Genomic DNA, 21,698 nt, shown 5'->3' with positions numbered 1-21,698 from the left:
CTAAATAACTTCATTATTATATCAGGAAATGCAAATGCTGCCCAAAGAAAGGGTTATGCTGAATGAGAATCTCAGAGGTCATTACTGCAGGTCTTCCAATAAGAGAAAATTCTGCCGTTCCCTGTTAACATTCCACATTACAGTGGTATTGTCTAGGAGGAGTCAGAGGATTACTGAAGTACAGAGGTGATAAGAGCCTGAATGGCCAGGATCAGGCTTTCATTTCTTTGACATTTATGTATGTAGTTTTCCCAGTCCATTTTGAACAAATTCCTTATAATTTTATGTCCACTGAATGTGCACCCCATGCCGGATCTGACATATCTGTGGAAACTTTATAGCAAGAAAAGGGAAGCAAAAAATGTACTCCTGGGTTAAGTAACATTTGTCTGATCTACCAAACTAATTCCTTCTTTATGAAGGGCAAGAGAGGAATTGTGAAGTTCAGCGGGTGACGGTGCTGTACCCAGATAAACATGAGGTACCAGTGACCCTTCCTGGAGTCTGGCAAAAGGTTCTATTTATACGGTAGAAGCCATGCACCTCAAAGATTAAAATATCCCCCATGCTGAGGTCACGTGTAGGAGGAGAAACTGGAAATAAGCAGTTAGAAAATCCATATTGTCCTGAGGAAGAAAAGCCATCATGGAGACGGTGTTCAGAAGGCAGCCTAGAAATAACAGATCCTGAGATGGAAGAACAGACATTTTCACATTTACTGAAAAGTCCATGTAAAGAAACGCACCCTTGGTACACATGAGATCCCGAAAAAGCTAGTCTCTTGAAGATATCAGAGATGAAGACTTCCTAGACAGGGGCAGACATGTATACTCTGAAGCCCAAGGAAAAGAACTGAAAATCAAATTGCAAAGCACAAAATCTCAAGTATCTCCTGTGATCTGTGTGAATGGGAATATGTTTAGGCTAACTAAAAAGGCATGAGAAAGGATCATAGGAAGAAGAGATGGTAGAGACATCTTGAATTTTGACACCATTAAGAAGGTGATGAGGAATGAGAAGTCCATAATGGGAATCAAAAAGTCTTGAATAAATCCCCTTCTGCTTGTGGAAGGGAATTAGTTCTATAGTTCCCCAACAGACCAACTCCTTCAGGATGGGTAAAACCAAGTGTTCTTGGCTTGGGAGCACACGCAGAACACCCAAATGGGTTGTGGAAAGAAGCCAAGTTAGGCGGTCACCTTTTCTCTAGAACACTGTGTACCCATTTGTCTGAAGTCATCAGTCTTCAATCAAGAAGGGAAAGAAAAGGCTTCCCTGATAGAGGAAAAGGAGACAGGTCAAGGTAAAAAGGGGGGGGGGGGTGAGGGTCAGCCAGCTTGTGACGGTCTGGAAAAGAATCTTAGGTCCTTCGAAATTTAGTTTTGATTTATTCTGGAACTTATTTTTGGAAGTTTCACTCTTTTTTGAAGTTTCTGTTCTATAAGAAAAAAAGGAAACAGCCTTAGAAGAATAATTCCTTCGGAATTTAATGACAGGAGAAAAATATCCATTTAGAATCCTGCATAAATTTTATCTCTAACCTGCAAGTTTTTAAAGTTCACAACAGTTGTAGGGCTAAAAAGTGATTCTACCTATACAGAGGGGCATCTAAAAACCTGGGCTTGGCATGTTCTAGTAAAGCCCGCAACCTCAACCAAGAGCACCATCTTAAAAACAGACCTCCAGTAGTAGAAGTTCTAGTAAGTTACTTTAATGCATCTGCTAATGCCTCCCAAAATGGATAAAAAATTTCGTATCATGCGGGTTTGATAATTTATGACAAGGAAATTAAAGTGCACATGAACCTTACATCTTTCCATACAGTACAGTTTTGTACCTACCATAAATGTTGATGTTCGAGTGTTCACACTGCTGCAGTCATACTTGCGCTATCCTGCCGTTAGGCGGTCCCGCAGTCAGCCTGAGTTCCAAAGTCTTGGTCCGACGTCGGTTGCTGTCGCTTCTTCCCTGACGTCAGTGCACCAGGGGTATATAAGATGCATCCGACGCCATTTTCTTCAGTTTTTCTTGCCCCAGATGTCAGGTAAGTAGGTAGGCAATACATATTGCTAATAAAAAATATACATATAAAATAAAAACAATACCTTCAGTTACAAGCAAATACACCACAAAGGTTGTATAGGATAGAAAGGTATAGATAAGTCCAGCTAGTTCAGAGGGGATGGAGGGAGGGCAACCTGGACTGCAGCAGTGTGATCTCGAACATCTACATTTATGGTAGGTACAAAACTGTACTATGCTCATCGTGTTACACTGCTGCAGTCATTACACTTGGGTAGAATCCCAAAGCTAAGGCTGGGTGGCTGGTCTATAAAGAGTTAGGATTGGCTAGGAGGCCCTGCAGTACTGCAGTGGCAAATCCTGCTCTGGATTTAGAGTAAAGAGACAGGTGGTAATGCTTGGTAAAGGTGTGCACTGAACTCCAAGTTGCAGCCTCCTCTGAGAAAGGCTGTTAGAGGCTGTTGCCCTGGTGGAATGTGGCCTAATGTTATTTGGGACTGATTTTCCATGCTGTGTGTAGCAGTAACAAATACAGTGTCCTATCCATTTGGATATAGTCTGCTTTGAGATAGCCTTGCCCTGTGATCCTGCAGCATATGCTACAAACAGTTGCTCAGTTTTCTTGAAAGCTTTTGTTTTGTCCAAGTAGAAGCGTAGCTGCCTGTGTATGTCCAAAGAATGCAGAAGTTTCTCCCCTTTATTCTGGGGGTTTGGATAAAAAGTTGGCAAATGGATGGTTTGGTTAAGAGCCACACTAGATACCACCTTTGGCATAAAGGTAGGATTTCTCCTTAAAGAAACCCTGTCCTGATGAAAAATTATAAAAGGTTCCACTGCCATTAATGCCTGTAGCTCTGAGACTCTTCGTGCTGAAGTTACTGCCAGGAGCAGAGCTTTTTTCCATGATAAAAAATTTAGATTGGCTGTATTGGCTGGCTCAAAAGGTGGCAGGGTTAGTTTTTCCAAAAGGAAATTGAGGTCCCAAGTTGGTGTTGGTGCTCTCCGGGGTGGTCTTATGTTTTTAGCCCCTCTGAGGTACTGCTTTAGCAAGGGATGAGAGAATATATCAGTGTTGTAATGTGCTGAAATGGCAGAGGCGTGGATCTTAATTGATGAGAAGGATAGGCCTCTGTCCAGCATCTCAGTTAAGTATTGTAAAATCAGAGGAATGTTTGGAACAAGAGGGTCAAGGCTTTGAGCCTGGTTCCAGGCGCAGAATCTCTTCCATTTTTCTGAGTAAGCTTTCCAGGTGCTAGGCCTCCTGGCCTCCAAAATGACATCCATAACAGCTTTAGAGAGAGGTGCTTCCTGTTTGACTAATGAATCTGCCATGCAGCCAGGTTTAGGGTTTTGAGCTGATCGTGCAGGATCTGACTGTTTTGTTGAGTCAGAAGGTGTGGAATTTGAGGCAAAATCCATGGTGGGCCTTGTGCTAAGTTCCTTAAGATAGGGTACCAGTGCTGGTGTGGCCAGTCTGGAGCAATCAGGATCATCTGGGGTTTTTCTTGTCTGGTTTTTAGGAGTACCTTTGAAAGGAGAGACAGTGACGGGAAGGCATAAACTTTTAGGTTTTTCCAGCTGAACAAAAGAGCATCCACTTTCCATGCTTGTTTGTGATAAGTCCTTGTGCAGAATTTTTGTAGTTGGCAATTCAGTGGGGTGGCAAAAAGATCTATGTCTGGGCATCCCCATTTTTGCGTTACCATGCTGAAGATTTGTGGATTCAATTTCCATTCGTGAGGGTCCATGATATTTCTGCTTAGATCGTCTGCCAGAGTATTTTTCTTTCCTGGCAGGAATTGTGCTTGCAGGTGAACTTGATACATTAGAGCTGTGTTCCACAAGGTCATGGCTTGCCTGCATAGGGGATAAGAATGAGTGCCCCCTTGCTTGTTTATGTACCACATTACTGTGGTGTTGTCTGTCTTCAATAATAATTGTCCTGGATGCAGGAGGTCCTTGAAAGCTGTTAGGGCAGTTTGAACAGCCAACATCTCTTTTTGATTGATGTGAAGATGCATCTGGTCTGTGGTCCACTTACCCTGAATGCATTTTCCTGCCATGTGTGCTCCCCAGGCGTAATCCGAAGCATCTGTTGTTAGAGTCTGCCTGGCTGTGGGTAGGGTAAAAGGCTGACCCTTGTTTAGGTGACATGCCTGTACCCACCATCGAAACTCCTGTTTTAGGCAGGGAATCATTGGTATTACTGCTTCTAAACTGTGAGAGTGTTGAGTCAAAACACTTTTTAGGTACCATTGTAATTTCCTCATATGCAGTCTGGCATATGGTATTAGTAGTATACAGGATGCCATGAATCCCAGGGCCTGCAGAATTTTTCTTGCAGGGAGATGGGACTTTTTTGCCAGTAATTGAAAATATTGAGTTAGTTGAACTTGTTTGTCTGGCGTGAGGTAAGCCATCTGGGCCACTGTATTTAAGCTGGCACCCAGGAATATAATCTGTTGTGAGGGCACTAGTTTTGATTTCTTTTCGTTTACTGTGTACCCTACAGAAATTAGCAACCTTTTTACAAACACCAGATGCTGTAGAAGAATGTCCTTTGTCTCTGCTTGAATGAGGCAGTTGTCCAGGTATGGATATATTTGAATTCCTTTTTGTCTGCAAAATGCAATTACTGGTGCCAGGCACTTTGTGAAGACTGGGTGCAGTAGATAAGCCAAAGGGCAGTGCAGAGAATTGGTAGTGCATTATACCAGCTTTGAATCGGAGGTATCTTCTGCAATTTTGTTTGATAGGGACATGTAGGTATGCCTCTTTGAGGTCCAGAGTAACAATCCAAGCCTTCTTGCCCAGCATGGGTAGAAGCTGCTGTAATGTCAACATTTTGAATTTCGGAATATCCAGGTAAGTATTTAGAATTGAAAGGTCTGGTATGGGCCTCCAGGCCTTGTCCTTTCTGGGGACCAGGAAGAGTCTTGAGTAAAATCCTTGTCCTTGTTCCTGTTGTGGTACTTTTTGAATAGCTCTCATGCCCATGAGGGCTGAAATTTGTTTTTGTACCTCTGCCCATTGATTTTGTGGCAGGTCTGGCATTCCTTTTAGCCTTGGTAAAGTATGAAAGTGGAACCTGTAACCTTGAGACACAATATTCTGAACCAATTTGTCTTGGGTGATTGTTTGCCAGTTTTGAGAAAAAAGTGCTAGTTTTCCCCCTAAGGGGGCTTCCAAAAGGGAAGTGCTTGGCGTACGAAGGGAAAGTCATCGTGACCGTTTCCTGTAAGGTTGAGACTTGTCCTCGCCTCCTTTTGGGGTTGAGGTGCCCCACTGTCTGTCTATTTGAGCCTTGGGGTTGATATCTGTCTCTTGGACATCTGTATCTGCCTCTCTGTGGCCTGTCTGGCACTGGAAAGGACCAATTCTTTGTTGGCCAATTTCTGCTAAATCGAGGTGGCTGTACCTGTAAGAAATCATTGACTGTTTGCATAGATTAAGCTTTATCCTCCATTTTCTTTAACACCTCTTCTGCCTTAACACCAAATGATCAGGTAAACTCTGTTCTTTTAACCAAGCATGTCTTTGAATCACAGAACCTGTAACTGCGGCTCTACAAGAGGCCTCTAAAGAATCAAAACCACATTGCAGAGTATGTTTTCCCACCTGTTCAACTGCATGCAATAAATCCTGCATTTCTTTACAATCAGGAACTTCTGAGCTTGCAAGCATTTTCTGTTTTAACTGAGCCATTAAATATTGTTGGTACTTAAGCATGTGAAACTGGCAATTTAAAGCTCTTACTGCCAAAGTTGCAGAAGTGTATACTTTCTTCCCCCATCTATCCAAAGCTCTGGAATCTCTGTCAGAGGGTACTGGATTTTTTGCAATGGAAGCCTTAACCCCTTTTGGACCCTGGGAAATGGTTTCTGGATCAGCAGAAGGGTTTTTATAAATAAACTTGTGAGAGTCAGGGACTCTATAATACCTATCTGGCTTGGCTGGTGAAGGGGGCAAAGAACCAGGAGATAAGCGGGATTCAGAGAACACAATATCTAGCACAGGCGGAATAGCCAGGGGCCTGTGCTGAGGCAATAAAAGGAAATCCCTGAGCCTTTTCTTGGATTCTGAGTAATCCTGACTTTCCCAATGGAAATGCTCCCTCATGGTATGTAAAGTTTCCCCAAAAGAATAATCCTCAGGAGAAAAGGCTGAAGGGATAGATTCTTCAGCATCAGAGTCCTCATGGAGGGGGGGGGGGGGTAGAGGGTATCCCTGGTCTGAAGAGGAATCAGAGAAAATGGAAACCTGATCAGAGGAGTCATAGTCTGTATCCTGCCTAGGCCTTTTCTCAGGAGGGGGAAGGGAACCCCTGATTAGAGTAATGAGGTCTTCGGCCATTTTAAGCATCTGTTTCTTAGGCATGGAGGACTGTCCAGGAGAATGCTGTACTTGTTTCTTTGTCTTTAATGGTACTTTTGTCTTGGCTGTTGTTTTAATGGTAAGTTGTGAATGTCTGAAAACACCCTCAGAAGCCATGCCTGCTCAGCGGCTCCGGACCCATCTGAGGGATTAGTTTCCGTAGGCCCAACACCTTGAGTTTCCAGAGGCCTAGTTGTCTCCACGTGGGAGTCGGAGGCGGCCTGTGGCTCTAAGGTAGCAGGTGTCAGGGGCTGCAAAAGCACCTCACTGAGAACCGGCGACTGGCCTAGAAGAGGCTTCGTCATCGGTTTTGGACCTCGGATGCCTGTCTTTATCCTTGTCCTTGCATTTTTTAGGTATTGCGGTCATTGGTTGATCCAACGGCATAGTATAATTGAACCTTCAGCCAAAGTAGTGCAAAGCAAAATCAAAACGTCTTTTTATAGTGTGTTTGTTAAATCTAGCACAAAACCGACAACTAGTGACGTCGTGATCAGGGCCTAGGCATGGACTACAGTAAGAGTGGAAGTCCTTATGAGGTATTTGCTTCCCACAAGAAATACAATTATTAACTTTTTCTGACATCGGTCTGAGGCAAGAAAAAAGTTTCCCCAACGGGGTACTTAGCTTTATTGAAGACTTTGGATCTGAAATTCGATTTCGAAAATCTCAGGAGTCGGCCGACGGGCACTTGCGAACTGCTTCTGCTTCGGGCACCGCGTGGCAAGAAAGACTGAAGAAAATGGCGTTGGATGCATCTTATATACCCCTGGCGCACTGACGTCAGGGAAGAAGCAACAGCAACCGACGCCGGGCCAAGACTTTGGAAATCAGGCCGACTGCAGGACCGCCTGACGGCAGGATAACCCAAGTGTAATGACTGCAGCAGTGTAACCCGATGAACATATATCCATTTCCCTGCTATCTTTATCATTGGGCAAGGCACTGGAAGATGGAAGTAGCTTGGTGACCACCAACAGTGTCGCAACAATGAGAACAGTGGAAAACATTGGGTAGTCTGAGGGCTCATCAAGCACCACAGGTTCATAGGCTAATAACTAATCTAACTGCCCTTATGGACCATTTTAAACCTAGCCAATTAGGCCACATGTGAGAATCAAATCCTGTACCTTGTGTGTCTGTAAGGTAAACACCTTAACCATTATGCCAACCTCCCACAGCAGAGACATCCTGGACAAAGTGAACAACAGAAGTTTCAGGCTTCAACATTTTGAGCTTCTTTCTCAGATGCCTGATGGAAGTCTGACTGGGAAGACCAGCAGCCATCCTACCTCATGTGAGCTTAATTCTTTGATTTTCAACACTGGGGAGAGATCAGTGGCTCCTTAAGGTTTAAGAAACAGACAAGTGAAAAAAAAATGATGCACGTCTTAACAGTTGTGACTAGTTCCTAAGCAGAATAAGCATCAAGTGTGACTATCTTTATGTAGCATTTGCCTCCCACAGTCAAATTTACCCCTTAGTTAACAAAAAAGGAAATATTTTAGTAAAAAAAAAAAAATGAAGATAAGAGGACGGTTCCCCTAACAGGAATACCTATTCACCCACTCACAGTGGAACTGACACAGGCTATACAACTGACCAAAACAAAAGTGAAGTTTTACTGTTCGGGCTACTGGCAAGAAAGTTCTGAGAATTTTGGCATTTAAGAAGAGTAATATTCCAAGAATAAGGAAGGGGGTTAGCTTCTACAAATCTGCAGAATCTGACTCAGCTGTGAAACGTGTTTAACTCAGGAGGCTTTCACAGAAGCAGAGAGGAAAAAATCTACAATGAAACTTTCAAAAGAGCTGATTGAGCAGAACCATTTTTTATGGGTTAAGAAAAACACGAGAACAAAGTACACCCAAAGGTGAAAATTAAAGGAAGGAAAAAAGCTGCACAGACCTTCCTTGCTTGCAGTTACTGTGTATGTACAGAGAAACAGAAAAAATAATATCTGCTGACAAACTCTAAGAATTCAGTTCCATACTCACAATTGTCCACATGAGATCACTGCATTTACAGGGTCACTGCTGTGAGTACTCAAAAATTCTTCAACCACAAGAGATGCAACATTTGACAAAGTAATCTCTTGATTATTACAACAGTTTTACAATAAATAGCACGGATGTAAAATAGCCATTTACCTATGAGCCACACAGACACAAACCCTTTATGCTTTTTTTCTTCAGAGTACAAATATGCAACATACCTGGAACAGATGTGACTGGCATGTCAAGTGAAACAAAAAACATGCTTAGCAGCTACAAGCTTTCAGAGATGGAAATGACCTCCACAGCCAGCAGTCCTATCATCAGGACAAAAGTAAACTGACCTCCGCAGTCAGCAGACCTACCATCAGGACAAAAGTAAATGACTCCCCCCAACACATATATATGTGCACACACAGGCCACAAATGCAGCTCTAGAAAACAAAATATTAAAAATGGGTCAGAATTTTTCCCATTTAAATTACAAGGAAATATTTTTTCTTTTGTCAAGCGCAACATAATTGCAATACAGAATCATAAAAACAGCAGTTCACATCTAATAAACACATTATTCACTTAAGGAGAAAAGTCCTTGAAGACATTCCTTGAAATCTGACCCTTTACAGAAGCTTGCTGCCACCTTTCTACAGTATAAAGTGATAATCTTTTAAACCTTTTTCCTCCACTCAGTTTTCTAAAAGCAGCTATTAAAGTACACTGGAAGAGCGGCAGCATAAATCCTATCTCCAGTAACCATGGACTGCAACAACATACAATTAAATCTACAGGCAAAGGAGGTTAGAGAGCCGTCGTTATCACAGTCCTTTAAAATAATTTTCCAAGATATGTGAAAGGCAATGCAATTCATCTAAAATAGTTTATTATATCACACACTGTAAAGAATGATGGAACTGTGTGAGAAATTATTTTAAAGCAAGAAGTTCATAGATTCCTGGTGGGCTGTAAGTCAGAGTGCAGGAAGATCTTAGCACAGCAATGGATTAGAAGACTTTACTACAGTACGTGCAATACATATGTGATCTGTCTTTCAACTCCTCAACATCCGAAAGGTCTGAAGCAAGTATGTAGCCCACAAAAGGCACTGAAATGACAGTTAAGTTTTTTTGTTTTGTTTGTTTCAGGAACTACCCTTTTGGAAAAACTACTACTCAGTTACTACTACACAAAAAAAATCAACAAAACAACAGGTCTAGTCTGCATATCCCATTCAATGATATGCTTGGACAAATCTGGTGACAAGTGTTCTCAGCCAAGAGGATAATGAAGTTAGTAGTAATGGGAAAACTCCAATGAACATGAACAGCAGTAATCAGTTTTCCTTTATCACACTTACAAGTTATCATCTCCACTCTGCTGCAATGGAAATGCTTGCTGCATCATGAGAACGAGCTGTGTGAACAGCCAAAGCCAAATGAAATGCATGTGACAGTACAACACCATGCTGCAAAAAGCATTTTCAGGGGCAGTGTTTTAGTTTCCAAATCTTGGCTTACCGTAGTCAGCCAGGGAATACTTTTAATTAAAGATGCAAGTATCACTCAAAAGATCACTTTAAAAACATTGGGAAACAGGATGTGGAGAGGTCCATTTGTAAGTTTATTCAATTAATACATGCAACATGGACCTAAACAAGAGTAGCGTTTTGAAATGTTCCAAGCCCAACAAAAATATGCAGCTGGTTGCTACAGCTCTCCAGAGACTTAAAGGGTTAAATAGACAGCAATCACACAAAGTAAATCAACAATAATTTGTGTAATACTTCTGTAAGAGACAAACTTTACCACAAGGTAGGAAGAATAAATTAATGTGTATTATGTTTAATATGTTTTTCTTGGGGTGGGGGGGGGGCAGGGCAGTAATATTTGCCTACCTCACACTCACATGAATAAGTGCAGCTGCTAGAGGGGAACTTAGTGGCTTTACTTTCCTAGCTTGTGCACACATAAGACGGAGAAAGAGACCAAGCGCAGACAAATGACGTACAATATAGTGTACAATACTGACATCTGTACAATCTAAAGGAGGGGACTGGCTCATTAAAGGGTAAAGCTCACCATTTTCCTCCTTTCTTTGTTCAGGACAAAATTAAATTTAGTTGATAATACATAAGACAGCTGTAGATCTATGTAAGCCTACACACTTCATATTAGTGGTGTTATAAAAGGTCTTCCAACCTCCCTCAAGGGTTGCAGAAGTACTACACATGGACACAAACTTGCTGAAGAATACTTCTTACTGTCCTCTAAGTCAGCAGACAGCTTTCCTTATAAAATGTTTCACATGAAACCAAGGGTATCCAACAATGAGATGCATGACAATCCAACACTCTTCTTAGAAACAATGGTAGTGTTTGCTGCAGAGTCTAACAAACATGGCTGCTGTGTGACACTTAAGTTGCAAACACACACAAACTTCTAGTACCCTTTGACCCCCAACACACCAGTTGTTCCAAACCTATGAAAGGTTATGTGAATGTGAACTTTGGTCCACATTAAATAATTTCAATTTAGTGGTAGAGGAATATGAGAAATTAGCTGATTTGAAAGCAAGAGGCTTAAGGGTAATGAGACCCGATAAGATGGGAAGTATGATTTTAATGGGGATAGATGATTATAATGAAAGGATGTTTGTAATGTTGGACAATGAAGCATATACATAGGTTAGTATTAATGAGCTTAATAAAGCATATAATAATTTTAAGATACAGTTGAAAGATATGTTTATTGAAGGAAGAATAACAATTGAAGACTTGAACTATCTTACAGTCCCCTCCCCAATCACACCCACTATACTTGGGATCCCAATGATCCACAAAAGTATAGAAAATCCACAAATGAGACCAAATGTGGATGGGAGGGGTTCATTAACTACTGCCTGTGCAAAGTTTATGGATTTTACATTAAAACCACGTTTGGAAGATGAAGCACAGGTATGTAAGAATATTTGGGATTTTTTGAAGAAAATTAACAGTTTACAGTTTAAAGAAGAGGATTTATTAGTTAAATTTGACATAAAAAACCTATACACTGTCATTCCCAATACAACTAGTATTGACTAGTTTTGTGAATTCTTGCATGATAAAAACATTAGTCAGGACAAAAACAGAAGTTATGTACTTACCATAACGTTCCATGTGAGTTGTTTATCTCGCCTTTATTCTCACTGATGAGTTCGGAGCCGATCCTCGGCTCCGACACGACCGATAGCAAAGCTCAAGGTTTGACAGTAGCTCGAGACCAAGCCCCTTATCCCACAATGCACTGCTAGAATTACCTCAGATCTTGTTTGAATATATATATGTAAATACTGTTACTCACAGCAAACATATAAATACCCTTTTATGTATTTCTGCCAAGAACACTTCCCAAAGGGGAAGAAGAAATATTGAATAACCAGGATGGTACTAGCCTCTAAGTCAAAAGTCAGCAAGGAGGGGGAAGGAGGGAGGGATGTGAGAATAAAGGCGAGATAAACAACTCACATGGAACGTTATGGTAAGTACATAACTTCTTTATGTGAAGTTGTTAAATCTCGCTGTTTATTCTCACTGATGGGTAGCGTCCCTAGCACCCTGAATCCTGGGTGGCTCATGGGAGTATGTTCCTTAGTACCGTAGAACCAAAGGAAGACCTGTCCCTTGAAGCCTTATCCACTTTGTAATGCGTGATAAAGGTATGAGGCTTAGACAAGTGGCTGCAGCGCAAATATTGTCAAGGGGCAATTTAGCTTGAAAAGCAGAAGAGGTAGAGACAGCTCTGGTTGAATGAGCCTTAGGTTTGTGTGTTAATGGCATGCTCGCATTTTCATAAACAAAGGATATGCAATCGGATAACCACTTAGATAAGGTTGTTTTAGCCACTGGATTGCCTTTTCTTGCTTCTGAGAAGGATACAAAAAGTTGATCTGATTTTCTAATATCCTTAGTTATGTCAAGATAAAATCTGAGCTGTCTATGAACATCAAGTTTGTTCAGCATGTATTCCAATTTGCTAGAGTGGTTGGGAAAAAAGACTGGCAGCTCAATGACCTGATTGATATTTGATTCAAAACAGACTTTAGGTAAAAATGAGGGGTTTGTTCTGAGAGATACTCTATCAGCATGAAAAATCATGTAAGGTGGTCTGATGGATAATGCTTGAAGTTCTGACACTCTGCGGGCAGAGGTAATGGCCACAAGAAATATTGTTTTCCAGGATAAAAATTTGAGATCACAAGAAGATGCTGGTTCAAAAGGAGGAAGAATAATTTGAGACAGCATAAGGTTTAAATTCCAGGGAGAATAGGGAATTTTGATCGGAGGTCTCATATGAAGAACGCCTTTAAGAAAGGTCTTAGATAATTTATGGCCCATAACATTTGAGCCACCAAAACCAAAGTGAAAATTTGAGATGGCAGCTAACTGAACTCGAACTGTAGCAGCTGCTGCTCTTTCCTTAACAAGTTTTGTCAAAAATTCTAAAATAGAAGATAGTGGAGCTCGGAAAGGGTCAATGTTCTGCGTGTTGGCCCAAATTGAGAACCTTTTCCATTTACTGCCATATAATTTCCTGGTAGATGGCTTGTGAGAAGACAAGAGAATTTGTCTTGTATCTTCTGAAATTGAATGAAGCCTGGCAATTAGGAGAAGTGGATTAGCCAAGCAGTCAGTTTCTGGGACTGCAGTGAAGGATGAAGGTCCCTTGACGGGTGCGTCAGAAGATCCGGAACTGGGTCCAGGATCCATAGACCTTCCAACAGATGATGGTAGAGAAAAGGAAACCAAATCTGTCGAGGCCAGTAGGGGGCTATGAGTATAACAGTCCTTCCCAGCGATTTTGCTTTCTGTAAAAATATGGGTATTAATGGGAAGGGTGGAAATGCATAAAGGAGACCCGGGGCCAATCGTGTAGAAGTGCATCTCTCGGGGGATGACCGGGAGGTGGTATTAGGGCAAACTAGCTTCTGCATTTTGAATTGATGTGGCTGGCAAAAAGGTCGCAGCAAGGCTGGCCCCATTTGCGGAAAATTAACTCCGCAACCTGTTGTTTGAGAGACCACTCATGAGGGAGCAATATCGCCCTGCTTAGCTTGTCCGTTATCACGTTAGATTTCCCTGGGATTTGCACTGCTAATAGAAAACGCTGGGACGACACAGCCCACTGCCAGACCCTGAGGGCTTCTCAACAAAGGGGGTAAGACTTGGTTCCACCTTGTTTGTTCAAGTACCAGACTACTGACATGTTGTCCGTCTGAATTGCAATAGTTCCCAGAGGAAGAGAGAGTCCTGAAAGTACTGAAAGTACTGCAACACCAGAAGTACCGCTCTCAACTCTAGAACATTGATGTGCAGATGTGATTCTTGATCTGTCCATATGCCTTGGGCAGTCTTTCCCTGAAAATGTCCCCCCCACCCTATCAAGGAAGCATCCGTGGTCACAGTGGCTACTGGGGGGGTGAGGACAAAGGGTCTTCCAACTGTGACATGAAGAGACGTCAACCACCACCGAAGGTCTCTCTTGCAAGAATCCGTGATGAGAATCATGTGGTGCATCAGTAGTTTCTGGTAAGACCACTGAGCGAAGAGGAGCCATTGAAGAATTTGCATATGCATCCTTGCGAGTGGTATAGCCAGGATTGCAGCTGCCATCAAACCTAGTACTTTCAATACCTCTGCTACTGTAGCTCTGTTCTTTGACACCAGTAAGCTGACGTTTTGGCAGAGAAGAGAGACTCTTTCGACAGGGAGACAGAGTGGTAGTTGAGGTATCTAATTCTGCTTCTATAAAAACGGTATGCTGCGATGGCGATAAGGCAGACTTTTCAAAGTTGACTGTAATGCTCAACTGATGGCAGAGTGTCAGAGTGTATTGTGTTGTCTGAATCGATTGATGCCTGGTGGCAGCGGTTAGGAGCCAATTGTCTAGGTATGGAAACACCTGGAATCCTAGACGTCTCAGGTGAGCCATGACCACTGCCATGCATTTGGTGAACACTCCGGGGGTTGTAGTGAGACCAAAGGGCAGGGCTCGAAACTAGTAATGATTGGTTCCCAGCCGGAAGCGCAGATGATCTCTGGAGCGTCTGTTCATCTTTATGTGACCGTACGCGTCCTAGTGATCTATGGAGCACATCCAATCGCCTTTCCCTAAGAAGGGAAGAATGGTCTGAGGCGTGACCATTCGGAACTTCTCTTTCTTTATGAACTGGTCGAGTCTGCTGAAATCCAAGATAGGTCTTTAGTCCCAGGTTTTCTTTGGTACCAAAAAGAAAACATGAGTAAGTTCCGAATCCAACTTGGTCTGCTGGGACTGGTTAAATGGCTCTTTTCTAGCAATCTGTGGACCTCTACGATTGCTTGTTCCCTGAGATTGGAATAGAACATCTGGGATTCTCTTTACAGGAATGGGAGGGGAAGAGAACAGAATGAAATTACCTCTGGAAATTATGCTTTGTGCCCAAGCATCTGATGTTATGTTTAGCCAGGCTTCAGGTACTAAGACAAGTGACCCCCATCTGCCTCCAGAGCCAAACAGCTGGGCCCCCTTTCAGGGGCACTGGTAGGGCTGACCGGAGAACTGACCCCCATCACCCTGTTGCTGCGGACCTCCTCTGCCATGGGGGTGGCGTCTTCAGTTATAACCACCTCCTCTGCCTTTAGAGGGGGTTTCTCCATGTGTGTCCTGAAAGGCTGCCTGTGCTTTTCGGAACCACATTTTCCCTCCCCTAGGGCCCTTGGGGTAGGGCTAAGTAGGGGTCGAAAAACGGACTCCAACGGCAGATAAGGTCTTGCCTTCCTGTTCACACCTGGTTAAAGTTTCCTTTACTTTGGGCCCAAACAGTGATGAGCCATCGAATGGGGTATTAATAAGGGAAGAATTAAAGGGTTCCGCAAAGGAAAAGAGACGCATCCAGGCTCGTCTTTGAAGAGCAATGCCCGAACTAGCGGCTCTACTCGAACCATCAGCTGCATAGGATATGAGACGCATGGACGAGTTTACCACTGAGTTTAGGGTAGCGAGCTGGGCGTTGACTTTGTCGGCCACCTCTGCAGCTACTGTACACTGGAGAGCATCTCCTAGCTCTTTCAGGAGATCTCTCTGTAGTCTCATAAAATGGGTTAAGCAGTTCAGTGATCGCAGAGAAAAAGTCGCTGAACTAAACATGTGCTTCCCATATCTATTCATGACCCTAGAATCTCTGTTAGGGGAATGGATAGAGGTGGATGTCTCAAATATTTCCTTTTGGGTGGCTGCAGCTACCACCATGGCATCAACAGGCACTCCCTTTGTCAAAAATGGCTTGTCCACTGGGGCAGACATCATTTTATTGGGTTTATAAGGAACAGGTTCCATGGCCTCCGGTGACTCCCACGCCTTAAAATCAGTTCCATGAGCTCGTCATAAGGCGGAGACACCCAAGAAGTGGAAGATTGAGACCCAAAAGCCTTCAAGAGCATGGACTCATCCTCAGTAGTGGTCTTGGACCGCCAATCACCCCTCTAAGGATCTCTAGTATCTCTGCAAAGGAGATATCCTCAGAGTGGGATCGAGGGGACCCTTCTGACTCATCCAAGTCTGTGTCAGATGTCAAGGACTCCTGTGGGGAGTCTAAGTGCCTCCTCTTGCACAATCTCTTCCTGGGTACCTCCTCAGTGGGGGGATCTGGGGAGGTCTCAGAAGAGCAGGGGACACCCTGTGGGGGTACTTGAGGCTCTGGGTCTCTACGCTTAGAGGGACCAGTAAATGAAGAAGCAGACACAGGAGCTTGAGGGGAGAGGGAAAGCTGAACAGATGCTGACGTTGTCTTTGGAGACAAAATTCTCCTCATAGCATCGAAGGCACCATGGCTCCGATGGGAAGGAGTGCACGGACCCGAGAGTACCGTCCGATCCTCCCGCACCAAAACCCTGGACTCCAAGCCCGAGGTAGGAGCCGAGCTCATCCGAGCCGAAGCCCCGAGAGGAAGAGTCGGCTCTGACAAATCGGTTCGACTATCCTCCCCGGACCAGACGGGAGAGAGTTGGTTCCTAGAGTCCTCGGTTGGTGCCAAGGACATCCAAGTAGATGGAGCAGATAACACCGGTGTGGGTATCAGCTCCAAGGGTTTGACAACCAAGGATTCAGTTTCGTTCAGCTCCGAGAGTCCAGTACGGCTCGAAGGAGAAGTAGACAAATCCGGCTCCATGGTCTTCGGCACCGACGAGCTGGTCGGGGCCGACAACAATTTGGCAAGTCCTGGTGCCTGTAAAAGCTTCTGCACTAGCCGATCCATGTCCAAATCTGAAAGGCTGGCTGAGGACTTAGCTGAATGCACCGAAGGTGCTGATTGGAGCAGAGGGGAAGAAGGAACTTCAGAGACCGGCTCCAATACCGATAGCTGGCTCCGAATCAAAGGTACACTCTGTTCCGATGTCTGTGGAACCGATGACCCTCCTCCTGAAATTTTTGCCTTTTTTGTCACTTTGAAGATTTAGATTTTGAGGATTTGGAGGACGTACTAGTACCCTCATGGCTACTCAACACTTCAGAAAAAAGATTGTTGTAGCAATCCCCTCTCTATAAGTTTCCTCCTTCTCTCCAAGAGGACTCTTGAAGAAAAGGAGTGACAAATGCTGCAGGTGTCTTGGAGGTGTTTAGCCCCCAGACAGTAGACGCATTGAATGTGTCCGTTAGTGACGGACATTTTCTGCCCACAATCTGGGCATTTTTTAAATCCCGATTTAGAATGGGATTTCTCCTTTTCATCCGACATATTTAAATAAAACAAACAGTAAACTGCAAAAGGTAATAAAGTCCTTACTCACTAGTAAAGATCCACAAACACTAAGCCCAATCCGGGCACTATCTATAACAATGTAATTATAGATTAGAAACATAGGGCTAAAGAGGCCCACAGAAAAAAAGCCCGACTATTATAAAGATTAATAAGAGTAAATAGGGCTAAATGCCCACACAATCGAAGAAGCCAACAAGGCACTAACTTTTAAACTATTTATAACTATAGATTATATTATGAAAAGACCTAATACTAACACACACTATTTTTTTAACAAAAAGAAAACTTTTTCTATAGATTTGCTGCTGTTTGTTTTTTTTTCAAAAATGGTCCGAGCTAGCTGGATCACCGAGATCTCTCTTGCTGCAGCAAACTAGATCTGAGGTAATTCCAGCAGTGCGTTGTGGGATAAGAGGCTTGGTCTCGAGCTTCTGGCAAGCCTTGAGCTTTGCTATCGGCCATGTCGGAGCCAAGGATTGGCTCCAAACCCATCAGTGAGAATAAACGGCGAGATTTAACAACTTCACATTTAATGTTTATGAGGAACTGCTTGAATTAATATTGAAAAATAAAATAACTTTTGAGAAAAAATTTTACAATGTAAATAAATGGGTGGCCATGAGCTCCAACATAGGCTCATTATTTGCGATTATTATTATGGTCTATAGGGAAAAGCATTTTTTATTGGAAGGCAATTATAAGCATTCATTTAGATTTTATACTAGGTACCTAGAAAATACATTTCTTTTATGGAAAGATTCTAAGGAACGGTTACAAGAATTTATGGGATATATTAAATCAGACTACTGATTTTTTACAATTTACATCCCAAACTGAATGAAAAAATAACTTATCTGGATAGACTACTTTGTAAAGACCATGAAAAGAAAGGTTATATTTCAAGAATTTGTAGGAAGCCTACATATTCTAATACCATTCTGCACTATAAAATCTCACATCCAGCCTTACAAGAAAGACCATAATTAAAGGGCAGTTTGTGAGAGCGACAAGGATGGTGACAGAGTTTGAGGAATTTATTTTAGAATGTGAACTTAAGGAGTCAATGTTTTTGAATAGAGGATACCCCAAGAAACTGGTTGAGGAATTAAAAGATGAGGTTATTTCTACTCTAAGAGGGAATTTAATTATTTTGTTCCAGTTTTATCACTTGACAACGGAGCTTACATCAAACATGATAATGTGGTAAATAGTCAACCTTCGGAATACAGGTGCTCATTTATTACCACTTTTAATATTGAAAATGAACAAATTAATAGGGATTTTATGAAGAACTGGGCTATCTTTGAGGGTGAACGTGTTATTTGATAGACTGGGAGAAAAAACTATTATGCTATACAAAAAAGGAGTAAATCTTAAAAATTTACTGGATAGACCTGCAGGTAGGCTCCATTCTGTAAAAAAATGGGATGAGTAAATGTGGTCACTGCCATTATTGTGGATATATTTCTTTTATTTATTTTAACATTATTTTACCAGGATAAATCCAGCTGGACACAAAGTGCCCGTTTTCAGTGGAGTCCTGGGGAGAAAAGCTCCAAGGAAGTTAACAGAATACATACATGGTTTAGATAACAATAAAAACTGGTATACAAGGTAAGAGAAACAAAGAAGTACAAGAACAATTTTGTAAAACAGTAAGATACTCAGTAGTAGAACCCCTATTTGCAATATTTACAACACTAAAATACATATTAGGTGAGTATATCAGGTGAGAATATAGTGTATGCAATGGAGGCATACAGTGGGTCACTTATATGGAGTAGTGGGTCTTCAAGGGGGGGTCTTTGCAGTTACAAAGAGGGTTATCATAGAGGTGTGAATTAAGAAGGCCCTTGAAGGTGCTTGTGTGACTTTGTAGCCTGAGTTCAGGTGGGAGGGTGTTCCATACTTTAGCAACATCATAAGAGAATAGGGCCCCCCAGCGCTGTTATTGCATGGGTTGATTTCAATCAGGTTTTTGTTACATGAATGCAGTTCCCTTTTGAGGTTGTAAAAGTTTAGTATGTCAGCTAGGGCAGGGCTCTTCCCCGGATGAAAAATAAATTGATGGGCTATGATCAGTTGGTGGTAGTGTAGGAGGTTTGGAAATTCTAACCAGTGCAGTTTAATTAGGGATTGGCAGTGGTGGGAATGTGATCTATTACTGGCAGTGAACCTAGCTATTTTATTGTAACATGTTGAGAGTTTGTTAGTTTTGTTAATGTTGGTGAGGACTGGAGAGGCGTACAGTAGTATTGATAAGAGGTGGGTTCTGGCTATTGTTCTAGTTTTGGGGGTTAGGAATAGTATGCAACGATATAGGCAACCAAGTTTATTATGGACTTTAAAGATAGTTTGGGATACGTGCTTGTTGAATTTAAGTTGTTGATCAATAGTGATGCCTAAGAGTTTGGCCTCAGTTACTGGGGTGATGAGGGTGCCATTAGTTGACATGATGGTAAAGGTGGCGGAGGAGTGATGGATTGGGTGCAATAGTATTAGCTGTGTTTTTTGAGGGTTTAGTATTAGTTGGTAGCTGTTTAGCCAGTTCTCTACCTCAGTGAAGGATTCCTGGGCTTTACTTTGCAGTAACTGGATGCTTGGTGCTGAGCAGATTAGAGTAGTGTCATCCGCATACTGGACGACGTTGGCTTTAGTGGTAGCTAGGTGGAGATTATTTGTAAATATGTTGAAGAGAAGGGGACCAAGGACTGAACCTTGTGGGACACCGCATGTGACAGGGAGTGGGGGGGGGATAGGGAGTTGCCCCATTTGACAGATTGTGACCGGTTGTTTAGGTAACTGTTAAACCATTTTAGGGTGGAGTCATCGAAGCTGAGTTCTGCTAGGCAGGTGAGGAGTTTGCTATGGAAAACTGTATCAAATGCCTTGGATAGGTCTAAGAAAGTGGCAGAGACCAGCTTCCCTTAGTTCCTATGAGAGTTTATGGTATTGGAGAAGTTAATTAGAGCAGTGTTGGTGCTATGGGAAGATCTGAATCCATGTTGGGTTTTGGTTAGAAGGTTGTTAGTTAACAGATAGGTAAGGATTTGGTAGTGGATACATTTTTCTAGAATTTTTGAGAGGGGTGATAGGATAGCAATGGGACGGTAGTTGGAGAGGTCAGTAGATGGACCTCCCTTGCGGAGAGGGATGATATACGAGGTTTTCCATAATGAAGGAATGGAATGCAAGGAGATAGATCTGTTAATGAGTAGGGAGATGGTGTAGGCGATGGCCTTGGATGCAATTTGGAGATATTGAGCTGGGAGACTGTCAGCAGCTAGGGTGGCAGGTTTGAGTTTAGCTACGAGATTTTGAATGGTTGTAGTTGGAACTGGGTTAAAAGTGAAGGGAGTGGAGTTAGTCTGGTAGTTTAAGGGTTGATGTTGGGTCATGGGTGATATAGCACTTACCAGGTTCAACAGGTTCAATATTGAAGAGGTAAAGTAGTTATTAAAACTAGAGGCTATGTGTAGATCAGTACCTGTGATATCTGGGGGTGGTGTGGTGGCTTTAACAGGCTGGAGGATGTTGTTCACTGCAGCCCAGAATTTCTGTGGGTTGTTGTTATGTTTACTTTGTAGGGAAATATAGTAGTGTTTCTTGTCCAACCTAACCTGCTTTTTTGCTTTATTTCTGAGCTCAGCAAAGCTTTGCCTTGTCACTGGAGTTTTGTATTTTTGCCAAGTTATCCAAGCTTTGTCTCTAGTCTTGAGTTCGATTTTTGTGGCTTTGTTTAGCCAGGGGGCAGGGTTACTTTGCAATCTTATAGCTTTTAGTGGGGCTAGTTGGTTTAAAATCTCTAGGAATTTGGCATTAAAGTATTCTACTGCATTATCCTGGGGAAGGGTTTTTATGGGAGCCCAGTCACATGATTTTAGGGCTTCTGAGAATTGTTCTGGGGAGAAGTTTTTTTGGGAACGGATGTGTAAGAGAGCGGGGGTGTTAGTAGATTTTATTTTGTGCCGAAGGAGAAAGGTTGGGTTATGGTCACTGAGGGAGTCAGGTAGTATTCCAGATAGGTGGGCAGTATTGGGCTGGTTAGTCAGGATCCAGTCTAAAGTGGATTCTCGTTTGGTGGTTTTGTCAATTCTTGTGGGTGAGTATGAGCTGTATGAAATTATATAGGTTTATGTGGTTGGTGGCTATGGGTGAATGTATAGTGTTCCAGTCTATGTTGACATCACCTAGGAGTAAAGTTTCTTGGGACAGGGAGTGGGAAGCCCAGTGGAGTATAGATTCTAGTGTCTTAAGGTTGTCTCCTGGTGGTATATAAATGCTGAGTAGGTTTTGTTGTTTGTGTTGCTTTAGTAGGATTTTGGTGAACAGGGTCTCGGCAGTGTTCAAATCTGGGGTTTCTTTTTGAAGGAGCTGGACTTTTAAATTGGATTTGTAAAGAAGGGCAATGCCACCACCTTTTCTGTGAGGTCTATCAACTCTTAATATGTTGAAGCCAGGTGGAGTTATAGAGTTATCTTTAATGTGGGGTTTAAGCCATGTTTCTGTAATCACTATAATGTCTGGGTTGTA

The 21,698-nt window shown here is 42.5% G+C and overlaps 1 protein-coding gene across 5 annotated transcripts in view; it reads right to left on the bottom strand.

Moving 5' to 3' along the window:
- The window catches only part of RUNX1T1 (RUNX1 partner transcriptional co-repressor 1), a 771,548-nt gene that overhangs the window by 539,616 nt on the left and 210,234 nt on the right, over nucleotides 1–21,698 (bottom strand). The window contains exon 1 of one of the 5 annotated variants that reach the window (XM_044065467.1): nucleotides 8,612–8,675. The exons of 3 other annotated variants lie outside the window; for them this stretch is intronic. In XM_044065467.1, coding sequence (XP_043921402.1) covers nucleotides 8,612–8,654 — 43 coding nt within the window. In that variant the 5' untranslated portion in view covers nucleotides 8,655–8,675. Of the gene's footprint in view, nucleotides 1–8,611; nucleotides 8,676–21,698 lie in introns of those variants that run through there. One more of the 5 variants, XM_044065457.1, reaches the window with a different exon arrangement.

This window comes from Protopterus annectens, chromosome 3.part0 (genome assembly GCF_019279795.1).
Source record: "Protopterus annectens isolate FY-2018-M chromosome 3.part0, PAN1.0, whole genome shotgun sequence".
Classification (NCBI taxonomy): Eukaryota; Metazoa; Chordata; order Ceratodontiformes; family Protopteridae; genus Protopterus; species Protopterus annectens.
Note: the sequence above shows the minus strand (reverse complement) of the source record. Positions and strands in the feature narration are given on the sequence as shown.